At 38.6% G+C, this 27,155-nt stretch overlaps 3 protein-coding genes across 5 annotated transcripts in view; all 3 read right to left on the bottom strand.

Annotated features, from left to right (window-relative positions):
* Window positions 1-802: 802 nt before the first annotated feature.
* On the bottom strand, window positions 803-1,585 carry LOC130136676 (GDSL esterase/lipase 2-like). Its single transcript, XM_056306781.1, has 2 exons — window positions 1,370-1,585; window positions 803-1,234 (listed from the first exon to the last, which is right to left on the bottom strand). The coding sequence occupies exons 1-2, from the start codon at window positions 1,548-1,550 to the stop codon at window positions 990-992; spliced, it is 426 nt and encodes a 141-aa protein (XP_056162756.1). The 5' UTR covers window positions 1,551-1,585; the 3' UTR covers window positions 803-989.
* Window positions 1,586-5,845: 4,260 nt separating this feature from the next.
* LOC115669771 (disease resistance protein RPV1-like) lies at window positions 5,846-10,811 on the bottom strand. The gene is made up of 4 exons (XM_056306787.1): window positions 10,037-10,811; window positions 8,603-9,698; window positions 8,104-8,388; window positions 5,846-8,009 (listed from the first exon to the last, which is right to left on the bottom strand). Exons 1-4 carry the CDS (start codon window positions 10,792-10,794, stop codon window positions 6,078-6,080), a joined length of 4,071 nt encoding a protein of 1,356 aa, XP_056162762.1. The 5' UTR covers window positions 10,795-10,811; the 3' UTR covers window positions 5,846-6,077.
* A 1,866-nt stretch (window positions 10,812-12,677) lies between these two features.
* Window positions 12,678-27,155, bottom strand: part of LOC130134344 (DExH-box ATP-dependent RNA helicase DExH7, chloroplastic-like) — a 34,941-nt gene continuing 20,463 nt past the window's right edge. The window contains exons 16-34 of one of the 3 annotated variants that reach the window (XM_056306752.1): window positions 25,865-25,947; window positions 25,575-25,758; window positions 24,475-24,621; window positions 24,288-24,389; window positions 24,046-24,198; window positions 22,834-22,938; window positions 22,270-22,410; window positions 22,081-22,170; window positions 21,935-21,991; window positions 21,622-21,705; window positions 20,804-20,902; window positions 20,586-20,714; window positions 20,111-20,181; window positions 19,938-20,007; window positions 18,328-18,420; window positions 16,250-16,462; window positions 14,977-15,069; window positions 14,395-14,517; window positions 12,678-13,301 (exon numbers count right to left, since the gene is read on the bottom strand). In XM_056306752.1, the coding sequence (XP_056162727.1) occupies window positions 13,227-13,301; window positions 14,395-14,517; window positions 14,977-15,069; window positions 16,250-16,462; window positions 18,328-18,420; window positions 19,938-20,007; window positions 20,111-20,181; window positions 20,586-20,714; window positions 20,804-20,902; window positions 21,622-21,705; window positions 21,935-21,991; window positions 22,081-22,170; window positions 22,270-22,410; window positions 22,834-22,938; window positions 24,046-24,198; window positions 24,288-24,389; window positions 24,475-24,621; window positions 25,575-25,758; window positions 25,865-25,947 (2,112 nt within the window). In that variant the 3' untranslated portion in view covers window positions 12,678-13,226. Of the gene's footprint in view, window positions 13,302-14,394; window positions 14,518-14,976; window positions 15,070-16,249; window positions 16,463-18,327; window positions 18,421-19,937; window positions 20,008-20,110; window positions 20,182-20,585; window positions 20,715-20,740; window positions 20,903-21,621; window positions 21,706-21,934; window positions 21,992-22,080; window positions 22,411-22,833; window positions 22,939-24,045; window positions 24,199-24,287; window positions 24,390-24,474; window positions 24,622-25,574; window positions 25,759-25,864; window positions 25,948-27,155 lie in introns of those variants that run through there. The other 2 variants (XM_056306751.1, XM_056306750.1) reach the window with 2 other exon arrangements.

The following is a 27,155-nucleotide window of genomic DNA, read 5'->3' as shown; positions in this document are numbered from 1 at the left end:
CAACCAATGAGAAAAATGATTAAAAGACATATTTAGCTCGTATAAACAGTAACTACAATAATATCCGCTAAATTCATGCAAACTAAATAATAATAATAAAAATAAAAATAAAAATAAAAATAATAATAGTAATAAAAATAATAAAAAATAATAATAATAAAAAGCTGCAAAGTATAACAAATCAGATAAAGGTTCCAATTTTCTGGCCCAAAAAAAAGAAGGCAAAGGTACTAATTTGAAGAGGGCTAAAAAGCCCGCCGTTTTCGGAAGAGCAACACTAAGCAACCTAAAACTAATCTACAAGATCGATATATTAAAGAGGTCGCACATTCGAACCAAATAGCAGTTTGTCTGATCAATTAGTATACTAATTTTATAGGTGATTTTAACATAAATATTGTTTCTCGGGAGATTTCATGAACTTCCTAAACGTAATAGTAGGACTGGGCTCGGTTCATCTAGGAGGAATGAAAGAATAATCAATATGACCCATAGTTTAATGGGCCGCACAACGCAATTGACTCTCTTCCCTCTTCCTTTTTCTGAGTTTTTTTAATTCTTAATTCTTTAGGACTGATTTTAAGCATAAATTTTCCGTTGGCTTATTTCCCTAAGCGATCCAAACGCCAGAAAATGAGGAAAATGTTTTTCCAGAAGATGTTTTTCGCGAAACAAACATAGCCTTAATATCAGTTCTTTATCATTTTATTTTTACCACATCTTAAGAATGTCATCATGTTTTGGCCCTTAGAATGCGTTTAAAAGCATGGAATCAAGCAATAATCAGTCTCATTTTTCGGACTTTTCCCGAAACTTATAAAGCATTCAAGTCTATTGCCATTCGAACAATACTAGGACTCATTTGAACATCCTCATTCTATATCAGAAGTGCAAACATACAATCAATCCAACATCATGCCTCGTCATTCATAGTTTGATGTTCGAGTGGGATGTGGTTATTTACCTACAATTCTAGATAATTATAAAATTTAAACACCCTCAAGTTTGAACAATGCTTCCAGGTTGTGAGTTTTGATTACACTGAGACTCCCATGCCACATTAATTGCGTAACTTGCCGGTTAGCCCTCTCACTGGGATAGTTGGCATCAAAGAACACGTACTTCTTCGGATGATGACATAATGAATATTCCTCCACTCTTCTCTTGCCTCCATAGGTCGGTCCTGCCCTATAAGGGCCTGAATCACAACACGCAGTTTTCGCTTCCTTAAAACCTAAATCAATTTCACATTTCAAAAGTAAGGACTTCCATTTAGTACACGAGCGATCTAACAATTATGAATCCATAAGTGGTATAGATAAAATGGTGATTAAGCAAAATTAAGTGCACCTGAGCAAAAATAACTAACCATATTTTGATGGATTTTTTATACTGTCACTGCCTGTGGTGTAGAAGTCGAAGTAGGAGTACTCGAATCCTTGTAGTTGAGTCTCCAGCTTTGTGAGAATTGAAGGAAGTGCAATGTTGAGAAGCTTTGCAAGTTTGTTGGCTTTGCCTGAGCAAGTTCCATTTCTGGTCAATGTTCTCATGGCTGGCACACACCCAATTGGCCCTAGTCCAATCATTGCAAATTTTCTTCCTCCTGCTTTGTATTTTCCCTGAAAAGAAAAATCAGAAAGCCAAAATCATCCCTCTTAAAATGCCATAACAATTGACAGATAGTATATGTAAGTAGAGGAGTGTGCCTTTAAGATTGCTCGGGAGATGAACTAATCGAATACACTCGGATACCACCTGACTATTAGATAAAAGGCACCCAAATAATTACGCAATCCTATACTTGTAACGCACACGGAGCTATATAACTAATAATCAACTAAGTGATATTATAGATTTTTATTGGATATCAAATCACGGCCTAGATTTATATTGGATCGCATTTCGTGTTCACTAGTCAATTTGGATTACAAACTCGTGTTTGATTATGTCATCATAATATATATATCTCTATTGAACATAAAGAATATCATGTAGTTCAAACTGTGCCATTTTCGAATATGCCAATTTACATCAGCTTTTGCATGTAAATATGTCGGGAAAAGTGTCAAAAAATCTTAAACCTTTTACATTGATGCCAATTTAATCTTAAATCTTTTTTTTTTGCCAATTCAGTTTTAAACAATTTGTCTTTGTGCCAATTCAGTCCTTTCGGCTATTTTTGGCCGGATTTTGCTGACGTAGGCGCCGGCCGGCCTACGTGGCACCGCCGGCGATGACGTGGACAACTTTAAATAATGTTTTAATATTTTTCGATTTTTAAATTTTTTAAATTTTTTTTTTTTTTTATCCTTTCTTCTTCCTCCAGCTGGCGAGCCCCGCTGGCCAATGGCGAGACTCGCCCCGCTGGCCACTGGCAAGGCTCGCCCTTGCCAGCGTTGGCGAAGGTGAGCCATGCCAGCAGCTGGGCGAGGCACGACCTCACCGGATCTGGCGAGGGTCGGGCCTCGCCTGCCATGGGTGAGGCCTGACCTCGCCAGATCCGGCGAGGGCAGGGTTGCGAGGGCTTGAGCCTCGCGCTGGGCTAGGCGAGGCGCGACCTCTCCGAATTTAGCAAGGTCGGGCCTCCCCCTTGGCCGGCAAGGCTTAATCCTCGCCAGATCCGGCGAGGGTCGAGCCTCACCGCCCTCGCCAGTGGCCGACAAGGCGGGGCTCGCCAGAGGCTGGCGAACCTCGCTGGCTTTGGCCTCCAGCCGGTTGCCGGATTGGCGACCGGCTGGAGGAAGAAGAAAGGGTAAGAAAAAAAAGAAAAAGAAAAGAAAAGAAATTAAAAATAAATAAATAAATTCGAAAAAATATTAAAATATTATTAAAATTTGTCCACATTATCGCCGGTAGTGCCACGTAGGCCGGCCGGTATCCACGTCAGCAATATCCTGCCAAAATTAGCTGAAATGACTGAATTGGCACAAAGACTAAAGGTTTAGGAGTGAATTGGCATAAAAAAAAGGTTTATGACTAAATTGACACCACTGTAAAAGGTTTAGAACTTTTCTAATACTTTTCTGCAGTTTTTTTGGTCGGTATTCTAAGTACAATTAAAAGTCCAATTCTTTCGAAATTCTTGACATGCTATTCGTATGCTGACAATCATTATCCATGAGGAGTTGTAACCTCCAAGGCCGCTGAGGCGATGGACCGTCATCTGGTATATTTGCCTTCTTTTGACATTTCAATCCATATATATTCACTTTTCTTCAACATTTAGCTGCATCTCAAGATGGCTAACACTATGCACATTTCGTCGACGAGCTTTGCTGCACTTCTCAACTATTCGTCGACGTTGACATTGCGTATCTGTCGATTTCTGCACATAGATGTCAATGTCCATAGTTGTCAACTATCCGATAACATTATTTTCATTGACCAATCTCAATATATCGATTAAGCCCTATTGCTCATCGATCACAAAGATTTATTCATTTTTTTGTGTAAACAAGTTGACACGTCACTCCCCCATCAATGGCCTTTGAGATTCACTTGTTGTTTCTTCAATCACGCCAAGCCAGACAAAGATAACTTAATTAAAAGACGCAAAAGATTACCCATGATAGAAAAATATCAAATGTGAATTTCTCTTTTATTTTTCAGTTGATGTTGGTCTATATTAGGAGAGACCGTAATGCTAAAGGGAGCTGAGTCGTGACTCGGATGAATTAGCTATGAAGTAGAGTTGCGTTTGAGTTTGAGTTCAGTCACGGTGGCTAATGAAAAAAAAATTGGACCGAGGAATCAAAACTACAAGCTATATAAATCATCAGCCAATGGATCTACTAAAGAAAATGACTCTGATTTATCCGTAGAGCCTCACACCTCATAAAAAATGTAAATGCTACTAGACCAATCATGCCAAAGATAACAATAGGCCCGTTTGGTTCAGTATTTGGCCTAGCATTGGCCAAATGCTAGTATTTGGAATGCCGAAAGCCCAAAGCTGGTCCGGACCAGCTTTGGGCTTTCGGCATTCCACAAATACTGAACCCAAATTTTTTGTCCCCAAACTACCCTCACTTATTTTGGTTTATTCCAGTTTTGCCTCTCTTGTTACTGTTCATCTTCTTCGCGAGGGAGGCCGGCGAGGGCGGTCGACACCGAATCAGGCCGGCGAGGTCGCACGACCCAGGCGACGGCCGCTTGAGGTCGTGCGACCACAGGCGGCCGTCGCCTGGGTCGTGTGACCCTAGCCGAGGGTCGCCTGGCCTTGGGCGACGGCCGGCGGCCGCAAATCTGGCTCGCCGAGGGTTGCCTGACCTCGGGCAACGGCCACCGGCGCCAGATCTAGCTTGCCGGAAGGCCGGCTCTGGCTAAGGGTAAGGTAGGTTTTTTTTTTTAAATAAAAAAGATAATTCCCAAAGCCCTTTTGCAAAATAAAATTTACCAAACATTACTTGGCTCAAAGTAGCTTTACAAATGATTTTTTTACCAAACGCCACTTGCATTTCTCCAAGGGGCTTTAACCTAAAGGTATTTGCATTCCCCAAAGTAGCATTTCAAAAGCTGAACCAAACGGGCCCTATATGGATTACATTCGGATCTAACAAAAGAACTGAGTCCTGCAATCTGTAAACAAGCAGGCATTGTACTGTAGGCTCATATGGGATTATGTGCACAATTGCATTTGCGCCCAGTGTGCTTGGGGAGACGCGGCTTCACTTCATATGCTTGAGAGACGACACGAGAACCTTAACTTTGCAATCAACATCGAGTTCCGATGATATGCTTAAATCGGATGCATCGACCTCCGGACTGCCATGGATCATAATGTCAAAGACTCCTTGGGCAAGTAGAAACATTGATGAGCATCATAATTGCCATGTTAAAAGGCAAAAGAGTTTGCAAGAAACGGCTTGCTTAACTTAATATAATTGCCATGTGAAGCGAATTATATGGAAGTAAGCTTCCCTCTGAAAAAAGGATTAAAGAGTGCAGTAGCATGTTAAACCTTGAATTCCAAGGGGGCCATATGAGAATTTAGAAACCTAGTGCGTTGATAGAGAAAATGATCCAGAGTGGAATGATTTCAGATATCGATTCATTAGTAAAAAAATTTCTCCTACTTTTGAATTACCGAAGCAAGTACTTTATGTAAGAATCGAAGCGGACCCCTCGTTATATGGTCCACTTAAGATATAATACTGGCTTGCCTGAGTTTGTGGTGACAAGTTGTGAATACTGTGATTCCAGGTTCTATCTGGGGAAAGTATCTTATTACTAAATCCCATAGCACTAATTTGCCATCTTTCTTAGCGTGCATAGAGTTGAGTTGCGCTGAGTCACTAGTTACATGATGGCAGGATTGGTCCAGAAATGGCAATTGCCATCAAACAGAATTGTTTCTGCTTCGATTCTCCTTAAAGCTCTTATATGAAATAACAATCAATCGACTCTTCATTAGTAGTCAAAACTCGTAGTAAGAGAAAACTTGACTTGAGGACTGCATGACGTGCACTTCGCGATCAGTTATCCAGATTATGCTGGAACTAGAATCAGAGATACAAAATAAATCCTGAGAAGAGTTTGTACTGGGCTTAAACATCGAGTACGGTAATTATTGAGATAATCTATTTGATAGAGTCTGCATAAGTTGCATTGATGAAATTAAACAAGGAATTAACATAGACTACGGGAGATCATGCTGTGACTATCCTATTTACTTTATAGTGTCATAACCTCAGAATCATATAGCTGCAAAGAGAAATCACTACGCTGCTAAGTGCTGATAGATACACTGATAGATATAAGTAGGTTCATACATTGAGCTCTCAACTCCATCACTGTGCTTATATATGACGAAACTGCAAGAGAAAAACTCCCACGAACCAGTGAGAAAGGAAAGGAAACGTAATCTTATTAGCACCTCAGAACTTACATACAGTAAAATTATTTCATTACGTTAACAAACCTGTTGCATCTATAGCTGAACAAACATGGAGGACACTATCGTTTAAAAAGAAAGAAAGAACAAAAGAAAACAACATTCGAGTTCTTTATTCTTGCCTATTTTCCTGCACAAACAGCTTACCATTGCTTAATTTGAAGAAAATAAAGCAGAGCCATTCCTAAAAACAATTATCTCCTTTGATGGATCTGAGGATCCCAAGACCTACAATTTCACGTATCTTTTCACAATCTTCAATGTACAGAGATTTCAGGCTTTTGAAGTTCGATAGGTCTGGCAACTTTTCGACAGATTTGCAGCCAATAATTCTCAAGTTCTCCAAGGACTCTAACTGGTCAAGGCCTTCAATGTCAGTTATCTTCTCGCAACTCTCGATCTCCAAGTCCTTCAGCTTCTTCAAGTTTGACAAGTCTGGTAGTCTCTCCAAGGATCTGCACTCCGAAATCTGCAATTCCTCCAGGGATTCCAATCTGTCAAGCCCTCCAATATCCTTGATCTTATCACAATTCTTAATTTCCAGAATTTTCATCCTTTTCAAGTTTGACAAATCAGGTAAACTCCCAATGGATCTGCATTCGGATATCTGCAGCTCTTCCAATGACTCCAATTTATCAAGTCCTTGGATCTCGAGCAACTTCTCACAGTCTCGCAGCTTAAATTCTTTCAGCTTCTTCAAGTTTGAGAGATTGGGTAATCTGTCGAGGGACTCACAGTTACGTAGAACCAAGCGTCTCAGGGATTCCAACCGTTCAAGGCCATCAAGCTTTTTCAATTTGCAGTATATCACATCGAAAACTTGAAGCGACTCCAACCCTTCAAGGCCCTGAATCTCTGATATAGCCGAGTGAAGGAGCTCCAACTCTGACAGATTTCTCAAGTGTGAAAGATCAGGAACAATCGTCATAGACTTGCAGTTGCCTATATAGAGTGTAGATAAACTAGAGGGAAGTTGAATGAAGGATTGCAGATCCACACAGGACAATACCAGTTTCTTGAGTCGATCAAGTGAACCCAGGTTATCCGGTAAGGTAGTGATTTTCGAGAGGGACAGCTGCAATGTCTCCAATTTGGATAACATTCCAAGCCACAAAGGGTTAGGATCTTCAACCAGCTTGGTTGGGTCGTTGGTGGGAAATCCCTGCAGATGAGAGCCGTCGGACAAATACAAATGCCTCAAATTAATCAGATTGGAGAGATCTGGGATTTTCTCCATTGACTGAGAACTAACTCGTAGATTAACCAAGCTACTAGGAAGCTCTGGAAGCCCTTTAAGCTCTTTGCATAACTCCAAATCAAGGGTCTGCAGCTGAGAGAGTCCGCAAATAGTTTCGGGTAAACTACAAATGCGATTATCTGATAAGCTTAGGATTCTAAGATTTGCAAGTTCCCCTATATCACTAGGAATGTCACCCTCCAGGTTGCAACCCTTGGCATATATCTCCTCAAGCTTTTCCAGCATCCCAATAACAACTGGTATTTGCTCTATGTAACTTCCCTCGACTTTCAACACTTTCAAGTTTTTCAGATTGCTAATCGAATCGGGCAACTCAGTTATCCCTGTGCTGGATAGATCCAGCTCGACCAATGACTCTAGTTGGCCTATGGTGTCTGGAAGTTTGTTTATTGACCTGCAACCTTTCAGAGATAAGCGCTCAAGTTTTACTAGCGCTCCGATAGAGTCTGGAAGATGAGTGATTTTTGCATTATCTAATGCAAGGTATGTGAGAGATTCCAGCTGGCTGATTGAGCTCCTAATTTGGGTCAATGACTTGCAATCACGGGCACTGAGAGTTTCAAGCTTCTTCATACCTCCAGGCATGATGAAAATTTCTTGTACAGAGGTTCCATCAACAATGAGCTCTGTCAAAGCTTCCATGGATCCCAACTTTTCAGGCAACTCTTGGATTGAATGGCAGTCCTTCATGTTTAATAAAACAAGATGCTTTAAGCCACCAATGGATGCATCAATTCCCACTAAACTTTCACAGCCTTCAAGAATCAATATCTCGAGAGCTTCATAGGGAGAAAAATCAGGGTTCCTATATAAGCATGTACATCCCGTAAGATTAAGAACCTTTAGGTTCTTTGACATCTGCAAGGATAGCAACAGCAAGAGCAATAAATACATAGGTATACTGAAATATTAACCTTGAATAAGATCATGGGAGTCGCAAAGCATGTCCTACCTTGAGTTGATGCCAGCCCTCCCAGTATTCGCTGATCTTGCTCCAAGAGAGATCAAGTATGACTAGATTTACCAGATAAAAGTTTGTAGGCAAGAAATTTGAAGGGCAATAATGCCAACAAAGCCACCTTAACTGTGGAAGAAGATTTTCAAAGTTACCAGCAAGGTTCACGCCATTGACCTGGAGGAACCTTAAGTTTGATAGACATGCAAAGTCAACTCGAGTGAAATAATACTGTGAGTTGCTATCAAACTTAAGACAGAGGGCTTCAACCATTTCAGTACCCTACAAATGCAACACAAAACGGAATAAGGACAAAAGCCACGATAACTCTACAGTATAGATCAGCACAATAGCTTGTTCCTACTTTGGAGCAATTTAAGGAGGCCATTGGTAATAGCTCGTAACAGCATTTGACATCATGCAAGTAACGTGTGTAAGCCCCTAGAAGTGAATGGTTATTTACTTATGGCAATGGTCAACAAGGAAACTTTTTTACCTTCTGATTTATTAATGTCTGCAATGCTTCCTCATGGTTCCATAATCTACTGCGCTTCCTGAATTCCATGCTACTTTCTTGTCGAACAATTTCTCGACCGAGGTCTCTAAGCTGGTCGTGCATCCACAGCTTATTGTCATCACCAATCTTTATCATAGACATGAGACGAAGGACTTCAATACCTTCCTCTGGGAAATAATGAGCATCATCCCATAAGTGAACTACAATTCTCTTGTCAAATCCAATGAACAAACATGCTATGTCAAGAAAGATCTGCTTCTGCCAGTGATCTAGAGCATCGTAGCTTATCCTCAACTTTTTCCCAACTTCATCGCGAGGTACTTTTTCCAACTTTTTCAATGTGTCCTCCCAGACTTTTTTTATTTTGCCGGACAGAAATGAACCTATGGTCTCAAGAGCTAAAGGAAGACCTCCAGTGATGTCGACCACCTTATTCGAGTAAGCCAAATAATCATCAGGAGGCCAGTCCCTTCTGAATGCATGCCTACTGAAAAGTTGAATGGACTGATCTTCATCCATCCTTTCCAGTTCATATGCCCAATCCACTTCAGGCACATTGAGCACATCTTTGTTTCTGGTTGTAACAATGATCCTACTACCTGGACCAAACCAATTGCGCTTTCCCGCGAGCGCATTTAACTGAGCTCTCTTGTCAATATCGTCAAGAAGGATAAGGACTTCCTTACCGGAGAATCTCTCTTTGATTGTGTTGATGCCTTCATCAACATTAGTAATTTCTGGACCCTTCTTTTTAAGGATGTGTGAGATCAGTTGATTCTGCAAAAATTCGAGACCCCTGTTCTGTGATGTTTCTCTTACATCTGCTAGAAAGCTACAGTACTCAAAATGACTTGAAAGCTGGTTAAACACAACCTTGGCAAGAGTGGTCTTTCCAATGCCACCCATTCCATGAATCCCAATGATCCTTACATCATTGGAACCCACATTCAGCATCCTCATGAGTCTATCCACGTGATCATCGATCGCAACTAACTGGTCAGTTACATTCAAATGGTGCACCTTCAGGCTAACCAGAACTTTTCGAACTATTAACTCTATGAGTTTTCCTTCATGCCTGCATTTTGTGGATAGTTGACGGCAAGAGAGATGAGAATACTCCAATAAGAAAGATCATCAAATTAAGGCAAACAGAATTTCAGAGAATGATTTATGCCATTCTAGTCCATCCAGTCACTTAACAGTAAGATGAGGTTAAAAGCTCTAGTTTGACACAAAGAAAATGACAATTTCAATAAACATGAGTCGAGACTGAAATTCTGGTTGTACTTCTTTTTGGCGGATTCCCCAATTTTGTTTTGTGTCCGTCATTAAGAGAACAAAACTAGAATTCCTATTCCAAATAAAATTCACAAGTAATGAAATAAATTAGCATCAAGGGCCTGAGAAAGTTACCCATTAGTGTCCTTTTCTAACTCCCAGCCTTTGATCTTTCCAACCTCCTTCAGAGCCTCTTCCCATTGGTGCACAAGATTGGGCTTATTCTTCTTCTTGTGTTGACGGAGGGCTTCTAAATATGGTCCCTTGTTCAGCTTTACTTCTGACGGATCCGCATCATAGAATATGGGCAGAATTTCCAGCCCAGTTAGTTTACTGCATTCCACCATCTGTGCCAACTCGCGCAGACACCATTCACTCTGTGCATAGTCTTTAGAGAAGATGGGTATGCATATCTTTGAGTTGTTGATTGCTTGGAGTAGCCAGCTGATCCTCCCTCCAACTGGGAGCTCATCATTGTCTCTGAAAGCACGGATTCCGGCATCCATAAGCCCGTGATAGAGGCAATCCACGAACCCTTTGCGTGTATTTGGGCCTCTGAAGCTTAAGAAAACTTCATACTCGACACCCGGTAAATCTGCAGAGCTATAAGATTCTAGATCCGAGCTTTCCCCTGTATCTGAATAACTGCTTTGCGGTCTTTTTCTCCGATAAGAATTTTCATGAAACCTGGTGCTCCAATCAAATTTCTTTTGCGAAAATTGTGCTGGAAGAGCACGAAGAGTTTCCCGGATGCCTACCTTCAGAGTTCTACGATTAGATCTCTGAAGAGCTTTCCTGGGAGTAAATGGATAATGAATACCAGAATTAGCAATGAGGTGTCTACTAGATACTTGATTTGGGGTCGGAAGATTTAAAATTGTTTTGCACATCATGATGAAGATGCACCAGAACAAAAACCAGGGAGGAGAAGTTTTTGATCCTTATATGAACAGGCCAAATGAATGATAGGTTTGAAGGAGTTCTCAGCTGAGGCTGCTGAGCCCCCTTATATAGCTTTCCAAAGCCTTGTTTCAATTGGTCACACCACCAGAAGTCAAATTTTCTATCTTGATCACCGTCACAACACGGTCTTGACCTTCCGGACCAATGACAGAGATCCGTGGGGACGAAGTTTTAGAATTTCTAACAGTCAGCCCATCGGGCGGCTGCGCCTCCAATGACATTTCTTAAACTTTTCCTCCAAATCTCTTGACAAAATTTCCCTCACAATGTCGGTCTCGAAAATGAAATTGGCTTATCCATTTGCACAGTCACCAAACAAAGTACAAAAAGTAGGATCTCTACAGCAAAACCTTTTTGCGCCCCTTTAACAACCTGCAGAAAAAAAAGCCTGCCCCAGAATCTGTTGAACTGATACGCAACATGACTTTCTTTTACTTTCCCGGAATCTACCTTGCAATACACCATATGGGATTTGACTTTGAGAGAGAGAGAGAGAGAGAGAGAGAGAGAGAGAACAAATGTTTACTTTTATCCCATGATTGCTCGTTCAAACCAACTACTTCAGCCAAACCCCACCGTCCTTTCCTAAATTATTGTGCTGGAAATTTCACGTGCCATGTTCATGAATGCTACAAACAATGCAATTTTCTCGGACAGCTCAGATACTCGGGACACAATTAAAATTCACTTCTTTCTTTGAGAAAGCAATAAAACAAATGTCTCCCCAACCATCCGAAAGCAAAACATCTCTCAACCGTATGCCAAGAAAGGGAAACTTCGCTTCAAATGCTTCCGACGTGGGAACAGCATGGGCGTTAAAATAGAATATCCTCGGAATCCTTCGACTTCGCATCACTTTACAAATCACGTCACTGCAAACGAAATGAAGTGGGTCCAAACGAAGAGCCAAATCCCAAGAAGCAATCCCGCAATCAAATGAAAGAATGAGGCCGGCGCTGGAGGATCCGGGAATTTTCCCGTAAACCGTCGCGAACTTCCGGACTCGGACGGCTCCCCCCGTGCTCGAGCTGGAGTGGAGTACGGGGGGTAAGCGCTGCTGGAATTTCAGCTGCTTGGAAGCGCGTTGCCATTGCCGGTTGCAAGACGAAGGAAAGCTCAACGCAAAGACCGACCGAGGAAGGGGGAAAATAAAAGAAAAATCGAGGAAATTCCAATCTATATATATGTGTGTGTGTATTTATATGACATTTAGAAAGGATTGAATTTAGGATTAAAATATTTCGAGATTTGAATATTTTTTTGGGAAGGTTAATAGATTGCAATTAGGAAACACGTGAGAGATTATAGAGAATTGTAATTCGCGCATTTGCTTGCAAATTCAGTACTTGCAAAATAAATATTTTACGGTATTTAGAATCCTTCAAACGTAAAATACTTTCTGTAATACTATAGGTCATGACTAACACCAAAGAATTTAATGCATGTGGCATTGCATTGCATCGTCGATTTCGTACAAATCATCAATCGCTGGATCGAGTAAAGAAAAGAGCAATTGAAGAAAAACTCCTAGGCATCAAAATGGTCGAAAGAGGCCACGCCATGGCGGAAATAGCGGCTGTCTTCTCAATGACAATCACGGGTGCGTAATGCATATTGACTTTGGTAATTTATGAGCTGAAACTGTGCAATGTTTACCATATTTTCGGTTCCAAATCATGTTACGTTAGGACTATATTGAAAACTCCTCAATAGAATATTTAGCTGCTATTTCATAAGGACAAGAATTTTATTGGATGACAATATAAACGAATTCAAATAAAGAAAATCAGAAAAGAAAGACTTCGTTCGAAGATTGATATAACCTTAACACTTCAATTGACTGATATAGCGATATAGCATGCACAGATACTTTAGAAATACCAACATTTTTCTTAGAACTCTGATTTATTCCTACAGCCTCACCTTCAACAAAGGAAAAAAAAGCGAAGCCTATTAGACCAATCATGCCGGCGATAACATATTGGTTACATTCAGATCTACAAAAGACTAGAGTCCTGTAATTTGTAGCCGCGTAGGCATCGTACTGTAGGCTCATGGTATTATGTGCACAATCACATCTGTGGTGAGTGTGCTTGGGGAGACGCATCTTCACTTCACATGCTTGAAAAACGACATGGAAACCTTAACTTCGCCCTCAACATCGAGCTCCAATGATATGCTTACATCAGATGCATCGACCTCCAAACTGCACGGATCATAATGTCAGGAAGCCACAGGCAAGTAGCAACATCGTCAAGAATCATAATCGTGAACATCACACTACAGGTTGGAACTGACATTTTGGCATATAATATGCCCAATTGTGAACAGGAGAAGACTGCTGAGATGCCATTTCAAAGTTTCAGTTTACAGACGTTTGCTCCTGTAGCAACAAATGAATGATGGAGCTGACGACTTCATTGCTAGCAGACGTATCCTGAAAAACATAGAACTGCATCAGCACGATGTGTATGACCAAGTGCAAGAATAAAGAAGTATAGATCAGAAGGATACTCTACAATCTGCATCTATGCACATCTAACGAAACTGCATAGTAGATTCTGAGCACAAAATATGTATATGCTTGCAACTAATTCTTGCAATTCACGTGAAGAAAATGTATGATGCTCGTATGTCCATGTCTCTAGTGAAACGTATTCAGCTTTAAAGAAAGCAATAAAGGTCATTTCTTCCGACTTTTGGTGCAATAGACCAAAAATGAGTGCTGTCCAAATTTTGCTGCGGACATCATTGCACAGGTTTCTTGTGCAATGATTTAACTGTGTAACAGCCAATCTGAATACATCATATGAACAGTAAAGTGGTTGATGCTATACAAGGCAAATGACGTCCACTTTGTCACGGTCAGCAGCAGGATAAGCTTCCAAATTCAGACAAAACTCAATTTGAATCAAAGCCCTGGTCTGTATAGGCTATCTCCTAAAATGAGCTAAAGAGTTGAAAAAGTCGATGCATCCGTATGGTCTGGCCTACAACTTCACACTGAACTCTTGCGTTTAAGAATAATGATGAGCTTATCAGATTGTTGAGGAAAAGGACTAAGCAATGAGTAAAAAGGAATAAGCAATAATTCCATCTTTGGCATTATTGCCCCGAGAAAAAAGAGGTTTGTATTCGACCAAAAAAAAAAAAAAGAGAGAGGTTTGTGGCAAACTACGGAATTACTATTATCAATTGTACTTAAGTAGTGTGGTATCCAGTTGCTTACTTTTTCAGTTGATACCTCATTATTTATTTTGGAACTCACTAAATCTTGTTTGAGCATGCTTTGAAACATGAGAATTTTGGATAGACTTCACCAATTTAGAAGCATAAGTGAACATTCCACAAAGATAAACTCCTTCAAAGGCAGTGAAGGTAATGACTTGGAAAGTGGTGACTTAAATTGAAATTAAAGGATTCACTCAATCAGATCAGATGACATCAAAAGAGTACTAATCTTCATAGACATATACATCAACTTCAAAGTACTCCATAATTTCAGATGAAAGGGAAACAAACAGCAGTACCTCGGGATTTCTGATCAGCGACTTCAACACAGAATGAAGCATCAATCGAAGTTCCTTGAATATGACAGCTGTTTGAGCCGGTGCCATCAGTTTCAACCATCCATCGATGATAAGGACTCCGGACTGAAACAACCAAGCATCACAAGCACTTAACGTGAAGAAAAATTACCGAAAAATGGAGAAATTCTCGACAGGTTGGAACTGTATGAGTTTTTCACATGAAAAGTTACATCACGGAATACTACAAGTCAATCCCAAAAGTTACCATGGACAACATTTTTACAAAACAGTAAAAATCCATCAGGCATGTTCAACGAGTGTAATTTTGCTATTCGAGGAGACATAGGACATTGATTACAGGCGCACATGCACCCATCAACATGGACACACTATCTCCTCTTGGTTCATCTTATCACTACTGAATCCTGGTGAACTAAAAGTGGGTTACTGTCAATATTAACCAGATCTTTTATGTGTCTTCTTTCTGAAAGAAAATGGAGAGGGGAGATTCTGATGTATTTCCTGCTTCCTAGTTTACAAATACATGCAAATATTCAGAGAGAAATTCAACAAGAAGACTACCTTATGCTGAATATCAATGGATCCCCCAAAAAGCAAAATCGAGTAAGGCGAAACAATGGTCGTATCCCGCAGAAATACCTTGCCGGTTTCTACCTGAAAAATGACATTGTAGTCATCAAATTAGCTAATAACAAGAAGGCACCGAATATTTGTTTCTTCTATACAGAATTGGAGTTCAACAAGGCAAAAGTGTCAGCTTGACGTGACCCATAAAGCATATCTCACTGCCTACAGTGTTCTAGAGCTCAAACAAAAGTTTAGACATGTATACCACTTGTGAAACGAACTGGTTGTCACAGAACTAATTTCATATCTACAAAAGTACTGACCTCCCTACACTCTTCAAGAATACGTGCTTTACCATGAATGTGTGAATTACTTGACCCGATTATAATGAAAACCCAGATAAACTCCAGGTTTCAAAAGTTGGATCTATCATTCTCAATTCAAGAAAGAGCACTCTATATCAGCTTACGCTTATTAGACATATAAAAGCTTTACGCACTAACCAGAGAAACAAACTGAGCAAACTGTCCATCATGACACTGTTATTCTATAAGGTTTATGGCAAACCTGAGCATTGCCAACACAGAAACTGAGTCTTGTGACATCTAAAACTCCAGGACCTAATTTAGGTATCAGATTATGTGCTGCCAGAAAGTACTGCTAGACAAATTGAATTCCTTAGAGTTAATATATAACTATTTATCTGACCAATAATACTAAATTCTAGCTAGATCAGCGTGCCCAAAAAAAATTTGCAGTCTTCCTCACCGAAGTATGCATGTAGATCAGGAACTTAGTGCATTTCGAGGTTGGAGGCAACTTTTTGAGCTCTTTCTACCAGCCTTTCCCAATAAAGATTTTAACAATTACGATTTCCTTACTGTGACCCCCTCTTGAACCCCTTTTTCGACATGGACTGAACTAGATCATGTGTACATCTCCCATTGAAGATAATGAATGTTCAGTGTTTCATGACCAAACCTCGCCAGTTATCCAATAATTCATATCAATATAGAAAAAGAATGAGCTAATGTTTCTTATGATCCTAATTTTAATGGCTTAACGATAATAGAGAATAGCCAGGGGAGAAAAAACAGGGAAAAGGTTGACAATAAGACTAAGAGGCGGAGGTCAGAAGAAAGAAAAAAATGGTATCAACAAGTCATAGAGCTGAGCTTGGAAAAGATTTGTATAATTTGGGGAACAAATACAAAAGTAGAAGATTAAGAAAACATCGATGCAATTAATTAGCTAGAACTTCACAAACCTTCTCAAGAAAGACCAGAAATGGGTACTGAAATGATCTAAGGTTACTGTTGATGGACGTATGATGTATGTAAACTTCCCTTCTTCCATCATACCAGGCTAGACTACCCTTGGACGACAGACCAGCCGACTGTTTAAGATTGCTGAGAGCTGCCCCAGCCATTCCTACCTCGGTGGCTGCCACATTGGGGTACAGACCTGCACATAGAATTGCCTACAAAGATAACATAAATTAATAAAGTACCATGATATCATCAGACTGAAAAACATATGGTCTAGAGTCTGTGAATAATAAAAAGCTTTCGATGTAACATATGAACCGGAAAACCGAACTCGTATAAAAATGTCTCCAACCTAATAATAAAAAAAGAGCCAAATGTTACTTCAACCCATTCAACCACTTGAACACAAATTGATATAATACCGACATAAAGGAAAATGTTGACTTAATGATTCCAAATGTTCTTCCTTCTTCCAAGAAAGAGGTATGTTGCATTCATCTCTCAAAATGGAATTTCATTCAAATAAGAAGGTTGCATGAATCCGCCAATGTGAGCAGCCACATTTTCATGATGAGCATTAACTAGGTATAAAAAGCATAGGTGCAAAGAGTTTTGACAAAGCTTAAGGAATATGGAAACAGCATAATCAACACAAGGCAGCTTAACACTGGCATCTAACTGAAATATGGTTATTGAAATCAAGGTCTACACTTATTCAAGCATTGACATACATTATTTCTCTCAATGTCCAAAGTAAACATGAAGCTCATCTGTCAAGGAGATGTTCTGTGCATCACCATGTCTCTAGCAGTCAAGTCATTAATTAAACCATGGATGAACCATCCCTAATCTTCAGCTTGGTGAACAGCCCTTTATTTCTTTTGATGTTGCTCCAACTGGTTGGTGGGATGGTTTTCATATGTTCTACTCAAGGGGATGGTTCCTCCCTACTTCTCTACAGTTCTAAAACTTTACTAACGTTAAATTAAGTGCCCAACACTGTAAAATTTTATTGTGTTAGAGGTTCTGAAGAAGATTGGCACTGATCAGTGTTGTCTCTAAAGAAGTTGGATTAAAAACCACGTTTACTTTACTCTTTTACATTTCTCTTGATTGATATGTCAAAAGTACTTATGGATGAGAGATTTAAATCCTAGCTATATGAATTTGACTTCAGATAAATCCACAGTATGCATAGTGAAATGTATGGCGAATTTGATCAACTTGCAGGCAATAATGCTCCAAGTTCCTTTCTTTCACGTTATCTAGCCTCACTGAGATATTCAAAACCATGACTGTTGTGCTTGACTTCTAATGGAAAGCTAGGTATATATTTAACCTCAACTTCCTATAATTAGCGGCCAAACTAGGTGGGATGATATTTCACTTCTAGCAATTAGTTAGCTTGATCTTATGATTGTGCTGTCATCAGAACATTTGGTCCCAATGAAGACAGACGATCCTAACTGGAATCATTCTTTTGTAAACTAGACTAGACCGGCCAATTCAACTGGCAGCCAGAAGTAATTCCTGTCTGGTTGAGTAATTCAACCATTATAACCCACTTAAAGTGGTTCCATGACTTAAAAAATGTTGTCAGGGCCCCTCTTCATTGATTTCAATGATTGTAGAACTTCTTCCATCCAACACTAGCCATGAATTAGTCCGTTGCTGGCGCAAGGTGAGGGATTTACTAGGTTGAAACTTGAATTTTGAAAAGAAGAGACTTAGACATGAGTGAGAGAAAAACAAAGAGTTGCAGGATTCAACAAGGAGTATTGCTTAAATGTAACGTAGATTGTCAGAACGTGATGATTTTGACTATGTATGATCTGAAAAAAGAAAATTGAGAAGAAAAAAGATAATGAAATTTGACGATAGGAAAAAGGAGTCAAAGCTTTTGAGGAAAAATCGTTTTGTCACTCAACCATTGATTGCTGCTTAAGGTGCATTTACTAGTATATGGTGTCGTCAACAGTGGAATACATGTCAAACCAGTTCAATCGGCCTCAATTTGAAATTATAACTAGAACTGAAATTGCATGCCAAATTCAACTGAAAGAAATATTTTTCTTACCTTTACAACTGATGAATGATGCGAGTGCCTATTGAAAGGCTGTGATAAATCAGAAAGCCAACTGTCAAGATTTTCCTTCTTTCTTTGCATAACCTGAGCCACATAATCATGTCACTGTTAGAACTTATATAAAGATGGTTCCTTCATTATGATATAATGCACCTTTTACCACCTAATGTATAAAAGACTTGAAGCTAAATTCACCGTGAGCACACCATAAGACTTATAATGAACAAGTTCCGATATAGTAGTAAGTTAGGACTATATATGAAAATTCTCCTAAGGGAAACCATAGGTTAAACGAGTAAAAAACCCTTAATAGTGGAAGACGATGTACATTTTCTGGCAAGAAAATCCTACGTGAACCTAGCCAATGAGACACAGGGAAAGTGGTGAGGGAAGGACACAACAAATCCAGCCAGGTCAGATTTAATTGGTGGGTGTTTTTCTTTTTTTTTTTTGGGGAGGGGGGGGGTTGCCCTAAATTTTTGTGGTTGGATGATCTGCCCATCCATATGTCCTTCAAGTCTATCCACCTCACTGGATCCACAATCCATCTTAAAGGACATATTGCGCATGCATGCGTGCCCTTCCTTTTTTTAATCTTTTGCATTGGTTTTTATCTGGACTCCCATTGTTGGATGAGAAGAATAATAAGATTACACTAGAAACTAACGTGAGCTCCAATGTCCCATTTCATTTCAGTAAAAAAGTTATGCTTTTGGCATAAGAAAAATTATAGTTTGAATTTCGAATTAAGAAAGTAAATCTTCATGCTATTTGCACTATTTTTCTTCTAAGATCTGATTTGTCATTGAGCACACTGATGATAAAGTGATCTGCTGCACATAAAAACAACCCATTATCCATAGGTGACACCATTTGAGAGATAGACTTCTGTTCAAAACTTAATATTTTGGATATCTTAGAGTCAATTATATACTCTTTCATTTAATCACAAAGAGAAATAAATAAGTAAAGGACTAAATATAATTCTCTACAGATACATGACATTCTCCAAACTAAATACCTTGACCAATTCTGTCGTTGCTGTATTTACTCCTTTACCAAGATTAACAAAGAAACAAAATTAAACATTTTCTGTTATTTTGAGTAGCTAGGTGTCAATTATGATTCTTTAATTATATCACCAAGAGAAATTGTTAAGTAAAGGACTAAAGATGATTCTCTACAGTTACATGATATGGTCCAAGCTACCATAGCATAAGTCATGTATCAATTTTGTGGTAGCTGTAATATTTTTTTAATAAGAGAAAAATGGAAATATTGCGAAAATGGTGATATTTCTGATAAACAATTTCTAACTTCACTATAGCATTAAATCTGATCTATAAAATCACCTATGATAACATTAATTTAATGTAAAATGGTTGTATTATGAAACAACGGTTACAGCTGCTTTAGAATGTAAGGATAACAATGCTTACAGCTACCCGATAATGTAAAAATATCGATCATTGAACATCTCATATTAGCATCCTAGTTGTAAATAATGTACTCCAACTTACTTTAAAATGCGCAATAGTTTAATGAAGATAATGTATAATATACAGATCGGCTAGTGCATTAACTGCAGGTAGAACATCCACCTGGTAATTCTTGGGAAAACTGATAAGCCCAATATCTGCTAGCAGAGTTCCAAACTGTACTCTCATGTCCCTACAGATTAGTACCTCCATCAGAAAATCAGACGCGAAAAAAGAAAAGTAGGTGTTGGACCGGTTGGCTTACTACCAACATGAAAAGTTAAGAAGACATTCACCTTATCATGAACATAACTGGACTGCTCAAAAAGTATGAATTGCAAAACTGTTGAGCAGCTTTGACTCCTTTCTGCAGAAACAACATTGGTACAAGTATTGAAGAGCATGCTTTGGATAGACATGGTTTTGTTTGAAAACTACATGTATTATATTAACAGCAGAGAATTCCTTCATTTACCGAATTTCAATTTGCAAAACAAAGGGAAATTGCAAAAAACGAAAAGTAACTGGAAAATAAAGTCTCCTAGGTACCATCGAGCATGCGAATCCCAACTTACAAAACAAACTTACATGCAGGAGATATTCAAAGGGATAAAAGAAAGAAAGAAAGAAATGAGAACATAAAAGGAGAAAACACAGTACGACCCCATAATCAGCGTCCCGAACAGGCATTACCACTACTTATCATGAAATTCATAAGTCCTGGTTTTGGAGAGCTATTTGAAGACCTAATTAAAGAAAAAGCCAGCAAACCTCATTAAGAACTTTTTCCCATTTCTTGTACACAACCATCATTAATAGATGGTCGGACTGCCGGTCACCCTCATTTAGATCCGTCTTATCAGTCAGCAAAGCCAGTTTTGCCCTTTCAACGATGTGCTTCTGGAGATGAAAATACAATGTGGTCATGGACTTGCCCAAGTTCATGCACAAAGACATAAAACAGAATATAAAAGAAATTTGGAACAAACCTCATCCTTTGGGTACACAAATGGGGATTTATAGCTCAAAAAAGCCGATATTGAAAGAATGGGCGACAAGCAGCCAAAAATTGCACCATAAAGCATCATCTGGAATTTGAATGAAAAATGAAAATTCTTTAGCAAAGTTACCAATGAAACATATAAAATGACACAACCAAGCTTCATCAGCAAAGTCAGGATCTCCCTGCCAACACCTCACCATATATGAAATTTGAGAAAATAGGCTATTTGGAGGAGACAGATCATAATTATAAGAAACTGCAAAGTGGAACGAAATATACTGTGGGCATTGATAAAGCATATCCTAGGCTGCAATAATGAATTGGTCTAGAAAGAGATGATGTGTTTGTACACTCACGTTGTTTATCTAGTCAATAGAACACTTTACCAATTCAGCTTCTGTGATCAAGATAAATCAGATTGAAATTGTTCCTGAATTATTGTATTCCTTTGTTCCACTCTATTTTGTCAGAATAACTTCCAAAGCATTGCCAGATAGATCCCGATAATAAAAGACTTTCCCATTAGGGGTATGTCTCAATCCATCAACAAAATTGAAACAAATAGGAATCAAGGTACTTGTCCCCTAATAAGATCAGTTTTACAGTGTAAGGCAAATTTGCACATTTTACTTTCTATTGGTATAAAGACTTACTAGTAGACATGCCTATTTTTTTTCTCATGACATGAGAAGAAGTGGACAAGCTTAACATTTCAGTAACACTCTGGAGTAAAAAAAGCTACGATTTGTACTTCCGATGTACAAACTTGGACACACAGAGTATAAGTGTTGAATTCGTTCAAACCTTCCCTATTAGAACGTCAACTGGAAGTTTTGCAAGATGATATCCGAGAGGAGTCAACTCTTCATTCCCTTCCAATGCACCAACCTATAAAAATAAAGTAATAAATAAATTTGCAGGGATACCATAATTTACAAAATACCTGAAGTCAAAATTAATGGTATAATAGTGAATATCTCTTTATGAGTATGATACCCCATCAAATGATTCTGCTAACATCATCTTTCTGGCAAGTTTTAAGGTAAAATACAAACTCTCCTTATGGTTTATTCAGAACCAACACTTATAAATTATATTCCTGATGGTCATTAAGTACCTCATACAACAATGAAATTGCTGAAGTCATAGCCTCTTCTCTTGGAGGTTCTAAGGCCTGCAAAGCAGAAAAATTGAACAAAGTAAACTAATATCATTACAAAATAAGAGGAAAAAGACACTTGATCGAGAATCAACACTAATTACCTTGAACAGGAAGGGTTTTATGTAACCCAGAGAAAGTAGCTTGATCTGTAAACATAACTCTACCAAGGGCATTCGAAGCATCTCAGGAGCCTTCCAGCATAAAACAATCAAGTGAACACAAAAAAAACAAATAGAATTGACTGTCCAAGCAAATAGAAAACTATCAGAAATTAATTCGACAGTAAACACCTGAAAAGGCCGCATTAGCTTCTCAAATCTATGATGTGTATATAAGCAGAAGCACGTTCCTGGTTTCACACGCCCAGCTCTTCCTCGCCGCTGTTTTGAATTTGCTTGAGATATCCAATCTTCTACCATGCTAGTTAATTTCTATACAAAAAGAATCAAGCCACTGTAACAAGTCAATAAACTCCTCAAAAGTTACAGTTTCTCCAATTATCGTGACCCGCGCCGTTAGGTATCAACTATACCCAAAACTTTTTACAAGCATAGACTACATAAAATTTAGTCAAACAAAGGTGCACGGATGGATTAGCATATGAACATTCACACTTTACAGAACAAGATTACAAGCTCATTTTACTTCACCGACAAGTGAGCCACAAACAAAAGGTAATTTTCAAGCAATAAGATTATGAAAATAGCAGGTGTTCACATATGAATAAAGGTATTCTAAGCATGCCAACTGCTGCATTATTGAGGATCTGCCACGAATAGTAAACCATCTTGCACTACGCTCTACATGTTTGCAATGCAATGCAAATTATAATAGAAGAGGAGTGCAGCACCAACCTTTTGTGGGTTATACCGATTTTCCTTGTGCTTTCCACTGTCAATGACATAAACAACATCATCGATTGTTATACTTGTCTCTGCTATATTTGTAGCTACAATGACCTATGAAAATATGATAGAAGAACTTAAGTCATAAAAATAACCAATATATCATCAACATGAGAAACAATTCTCTTCCAAGTATGATAAAAGAAATGACTTAAGATTCCTTCTTTCCAGAGAAAGCAAATGGTAAGACAACTTCTTTGTTTTTTCTGAAAATAAGGGCGAAATGTATTCCTGGCATCTGCCAAGCACATATGCAGCCTTTTTCTTCCGGAACTTTTGGACCAATCTAACTTCATGATAAGCAGCATCTACTGTCTAACCTTCTAACTCCACCTCATTACAGAAGTTTCACTCAATTAAAATCCTTATTTCCAAGTCATTTTGGTACAGAACATCTATATTGCCATGTCTCCTGTAAAAAACATGTGTAAATTTCTTAAATCCGCTTGGACAGATATAAGGAAATACATGAACAGAAGTCTTTGATATTATTACTTCAATGGATTCATCTAGAAACCACTGTCGATGGAGTCATTTCCTTACGAGTGGTCTTAAGACCAAGGCCCTGTACATGTCCAGGCTAATTAACCCGCAACCCCCCACCCCCCGAAAAAAAAAACAAAAGAAAAAGAGGTGGAGTTTCGAGACCACTTGGGTAAAAACGCCGGTGTATGGTATAAAATTCCTACTTTAAATGTCATACAAGGTCTTCTCGCTTATTTCATCTGCCTGATAAGTCATTGTCTCCCAGGAATTCCATGCCCATTTGGATAACTACGTCCAATATATGATAACATGTCAAAAGAAAAAATTCTAACAACCCCTTTAATGCATTTTCTATTCTATCTTCACAGTGGCAAAAATGAGTGTCAATTTAATCTCTTGCTTCAATCAACAAATCTACAAAACTTGATGTACTGCAACTACTCATTACACAGGAATATCATGGGTAAGATGCAGAATCAAATGATTAGACAGGAAAACTTTTCCCTTCTCCAAGTATCTACTTTTCATCATGTATATCTGTTATTGAGCAAGCCATTATCAAGTGCATCGCCATTCGAAAAACAAGAAAAGTGATTTTATGCTCAGAATCAAGGTGTACCACAGTCAGAAGAGTGCTTAATCTCAGGAACTGGGAAAATTATAACAGAAGCATACCTTGCGTATATTTGCAGGAGGCTGTGAAAAAGGTTTCTTTTGGTCATTTGGTGCCAAAGATGAATGTAAAGGAAGAATCCAATCAGATGATGGCCCACTAAAACGATAAGAGGCAGTCAACTTATCAACTAGCTGATGAATTTCATAGACTCCCTGTGTATGTGGTGAAAGAGGAGTATTACAGTTTTTTCAAAATGAAAACATCACAAAACCAAGTTTCCACAGTTATTGAAGCAACTTACGGGTAAAAAAATCAGTATTGCTCCCTCACCACAAGTTTCATCAACATGACACACCAAGTCTTCAAGAAGATCATAGTCAATGATATCCTCATTTAATTTTCTCTGTATAGAAGGTTGTGAAGTTGGATAATAGTAAGTGGTAAGAAAAGTAATCCATTATTGATAAGTGGATTCTATAAACATTTACCAAGTTCAAGCGAGTTTGCTCGCTATAAGCTTGGTAATTACTTGGCTCATAATATGGATTCAGACAGTCTTCTGACAGCTGAGAATCATCACCCCATGCAGACAAGACAAGATTCTTCTTCCCTCGATGGTTGTCCACATGACCTCTCTGAAATGAAAGCAGATCCATGACAATTAGGAAAAAAAAAAAAGGCTCTGCACGATGTACAGATAACACCCAAGTTTCCAAAACGTAGGTTGATGTATAAGGAAGAAATTCCAGTAATGAGATTTTCAATATCCTTGAAAAGCAGATGGTAAAAGAAAAAAGGAATTATGCAGGAAAGAAAGAACAAAATTCAAACACTAAGTTATTTTCCAGGCAAAAATAAAAACCGATGATGGTTGTTCAACCATACAGGCAGCCTAAATAATTGGCTAATGATGAACGACAATGCCATGCATATATACAGCTTAGCAGATCAAGAAAATCAAGCCCATGGATTCTGACAGAAAAATTACTATGTAATCATGTTTCCTACCATAATTGCTTATCCACATTCTTACTTGTGCATTATTCGAATGCATTAAATTCAACAATAACAAAACATGTACAGCTAAACGCATTCACCTTGTCCGGAAACAGAACATATGTTACAGCTAGTGCTTGTTCTCTCTAAATGGAGAGGGCATGCAGCTAGCCATAGATGTCTACCTTTTAGCAGAGAGGGCATTCACTTTACAGCCATTGTTTGAACATTATTTCAAATCTTTAATAAGTACCGGAGGTGCCAACATAGAACTAGAACCCTAAGTGTACGAAACTTTAAATGGTGAAAATGACAAACAAAGTTTGTTTGATAGTAGCCATCAATTGAATACCGAATGCAATCAACTTTTCAGTGAACACAGAAAGCAAATATATTCGGTAGAAATAGTGCTGCTCATATTCCAATACTACCGAAAGCCCTCCAGTCGAGAGACTTAAGTAGCTTCTTCTTGAAAGCATTCGGTGATCTTTTTTGAACCTAATCTTTCTTAATAGAAAACATTCTCGATCTTATTCAGGGCAGAACGTCGAAAATTTCAACACAGAAGTTGCACGTTTCACTACTAGGATACCTTGTCTTTAGAGGATGTTTCCCATCTTATAGAAGCTGGAGAATCTGAAGCAAGACGATACTCAAGTGTTTCATGTATATCCTCCAGAAAGTATGTTTTCACAGGATGTGTCCGGCCTTGTGCTGTTATTACAGGGCAGTTACCAAAGTACCTTGAGAACAAAGCTGAATCAACTGTTGCGGACCTGGTAAAGGAAAATAAAGCAGATGCTAGGGGTTACCCGAAGCTCGTCAATCATCAAAAATGAATTAGTTCAGAATGATGTTGTCCAATTTAAGAGGTCAACTTACATTAGAATTACTTTCAGCACCTGCCCGTTGTGAGCAGACTGTCTCTCAAGAAGATTCTTCAAGACAATAAGTAGAAAGTCACCCTGTCATGGGGAAGAAACTGGTCAACGTTTTCCAGGCCATATCCCTCATTCCAGCAGTACAAAGAAAATGCTAAAGTTACACAGACAGAGATTCGACAACAAGGAAGTTAACATAATTGTCAGAGGAAAGGGGATCAAATAAACATATTTGTTAACTGTGTGATCCCGTCATTTGTTATTCACACCATAAGAAAAGTTTTCCCACTTCATTTACTATTCACACCATAATAAAAGATTTCCCATTTCATCCTCGTTAGGCCACAACTTTACGGGCAACTCCTATTACTCACACTACCCCAATCTTTAATATTTCAACCTCTCGTGCTTCCTCTTATGCAAGGGTGTCTTCAATGTATATATCAATGTGCCTGGTTAGTCAGATGCGCAATGTCTAGGTACAGGGAACCAGTCAAAGAGGCCAAAACTTGCCTTCGCATATTCAGATAAGACTATGCAACAACAGAAAAGAATGTGTTTTAAGAAAATAAGGATCATTGCCCTTCTTACTTTCATCTCACTCAAATTTGTCCATTTCACTTCTCTTGTCAAATGTTTGAAACAATTGAATGTCCATTTAAATCGCCTAATCAAACTACTCTTTGTTCGTAAGAACCACTAAAGTACTTCATGTCATTCTCCATTAGAGCAACAAGCTGATGGGAGGTCCAACTAATCTGCAAATATGTATCTCTTAATATGGCCTTAGACAGGAAACTAAGGTACTATAGGATATTATATGAAAGAAAAGGAGATTGTAATTCTACCCCTCACCAATGCCGACAATGGCATTTGGAAATCTAGATGTATCCCTTAATTTTGGAGGAAAGCTCAAAAATCAAATGAACCGAAACTTAGAATGTACAATAGCATGACCTAAATTGACAACTATTTTGGTTGAAATTTAACATGAAAGCTGCCATTACAGCGACTCAGAAGAGTAGAAGGCATCATGACAAAGCTCCAAATTCAGAAGAATGCACTTAAAGAATAAAATCAGATCATACAGTTTAAGTGCAAAGAACAACTAAAAGTACTACAAATCTCATTCACCATTGGACAGGAAAACTTATAGTCACAAATATGAATAGAGTGATTAAAAAAATAGACAGAAAGATGCATGGATTGACAGACAACAAATAGATTGGCCAATCAATCCTCTTCCAAGCAGAAAGGAAACTCACATAGAAGGAAACCAATTAAACAAGATC

This window comes from Syzygium oleosum, unplaced genomic scaffold (assembly GCF_021117445.2).
Source record: "Syzygium oleosum isolate NSW1041296 unplaced genomic scaffold, Sole_v2.1 Sole_v2.47, whole genome shotgun sequence".
Classification (NCBI taxonomy): Eukaryota; Viridiplantae; Streptophyta; class Magnoliopsida; order Myrtales; family Myrtaceae; genus Syzygium; species Syzygium oleosum.
The sequence above is the reverse complement of the archived record's forward strand: the minus strand, read 5'-3'. Positions and strand labels throughout refer to the sequence as shown.

Excerpts from the sequence above, each read along its gene's own strand:
- LOC130136676 (XM_056306781.1), bottom strand. The coding sequence starts at position 1,550 with ATGAGAACATTGACCAGAAATGGAACTTGCTCAGGCAAAGCCAACAAA. Across the intron at positions 1,235-1,369 it reads AAAAAATCCATCAAAATATG|GTTTTAAGGAAGCGAAAACT; the intron begins GTTAGTTATTTT and ends AAATTGATTTAG.
- LOC115669771 (XM_056306787.1), bottom strand. The coding sequence starts at position 10,794 with ATGATGTGCAAAACAATTTTAAATCTTCCGACCCCAAATCAAGTATCT. Across the intron at positions 8,389-8,602 it reads AGACATTAATAAATCAGAAG|GGTACTGAAATGGTTGAAGC; the intron begins GTAAAAAAGTTT and ends TTGCATTTGTAG. Across the intron at positions 8,010-8,103 it reads AGGGCTGGCATCAACTCAAG|ATGTCAAAGAACCTAAAGGT; the intron begins GTAGGACATGCT and ends CTATCCTTGCAG.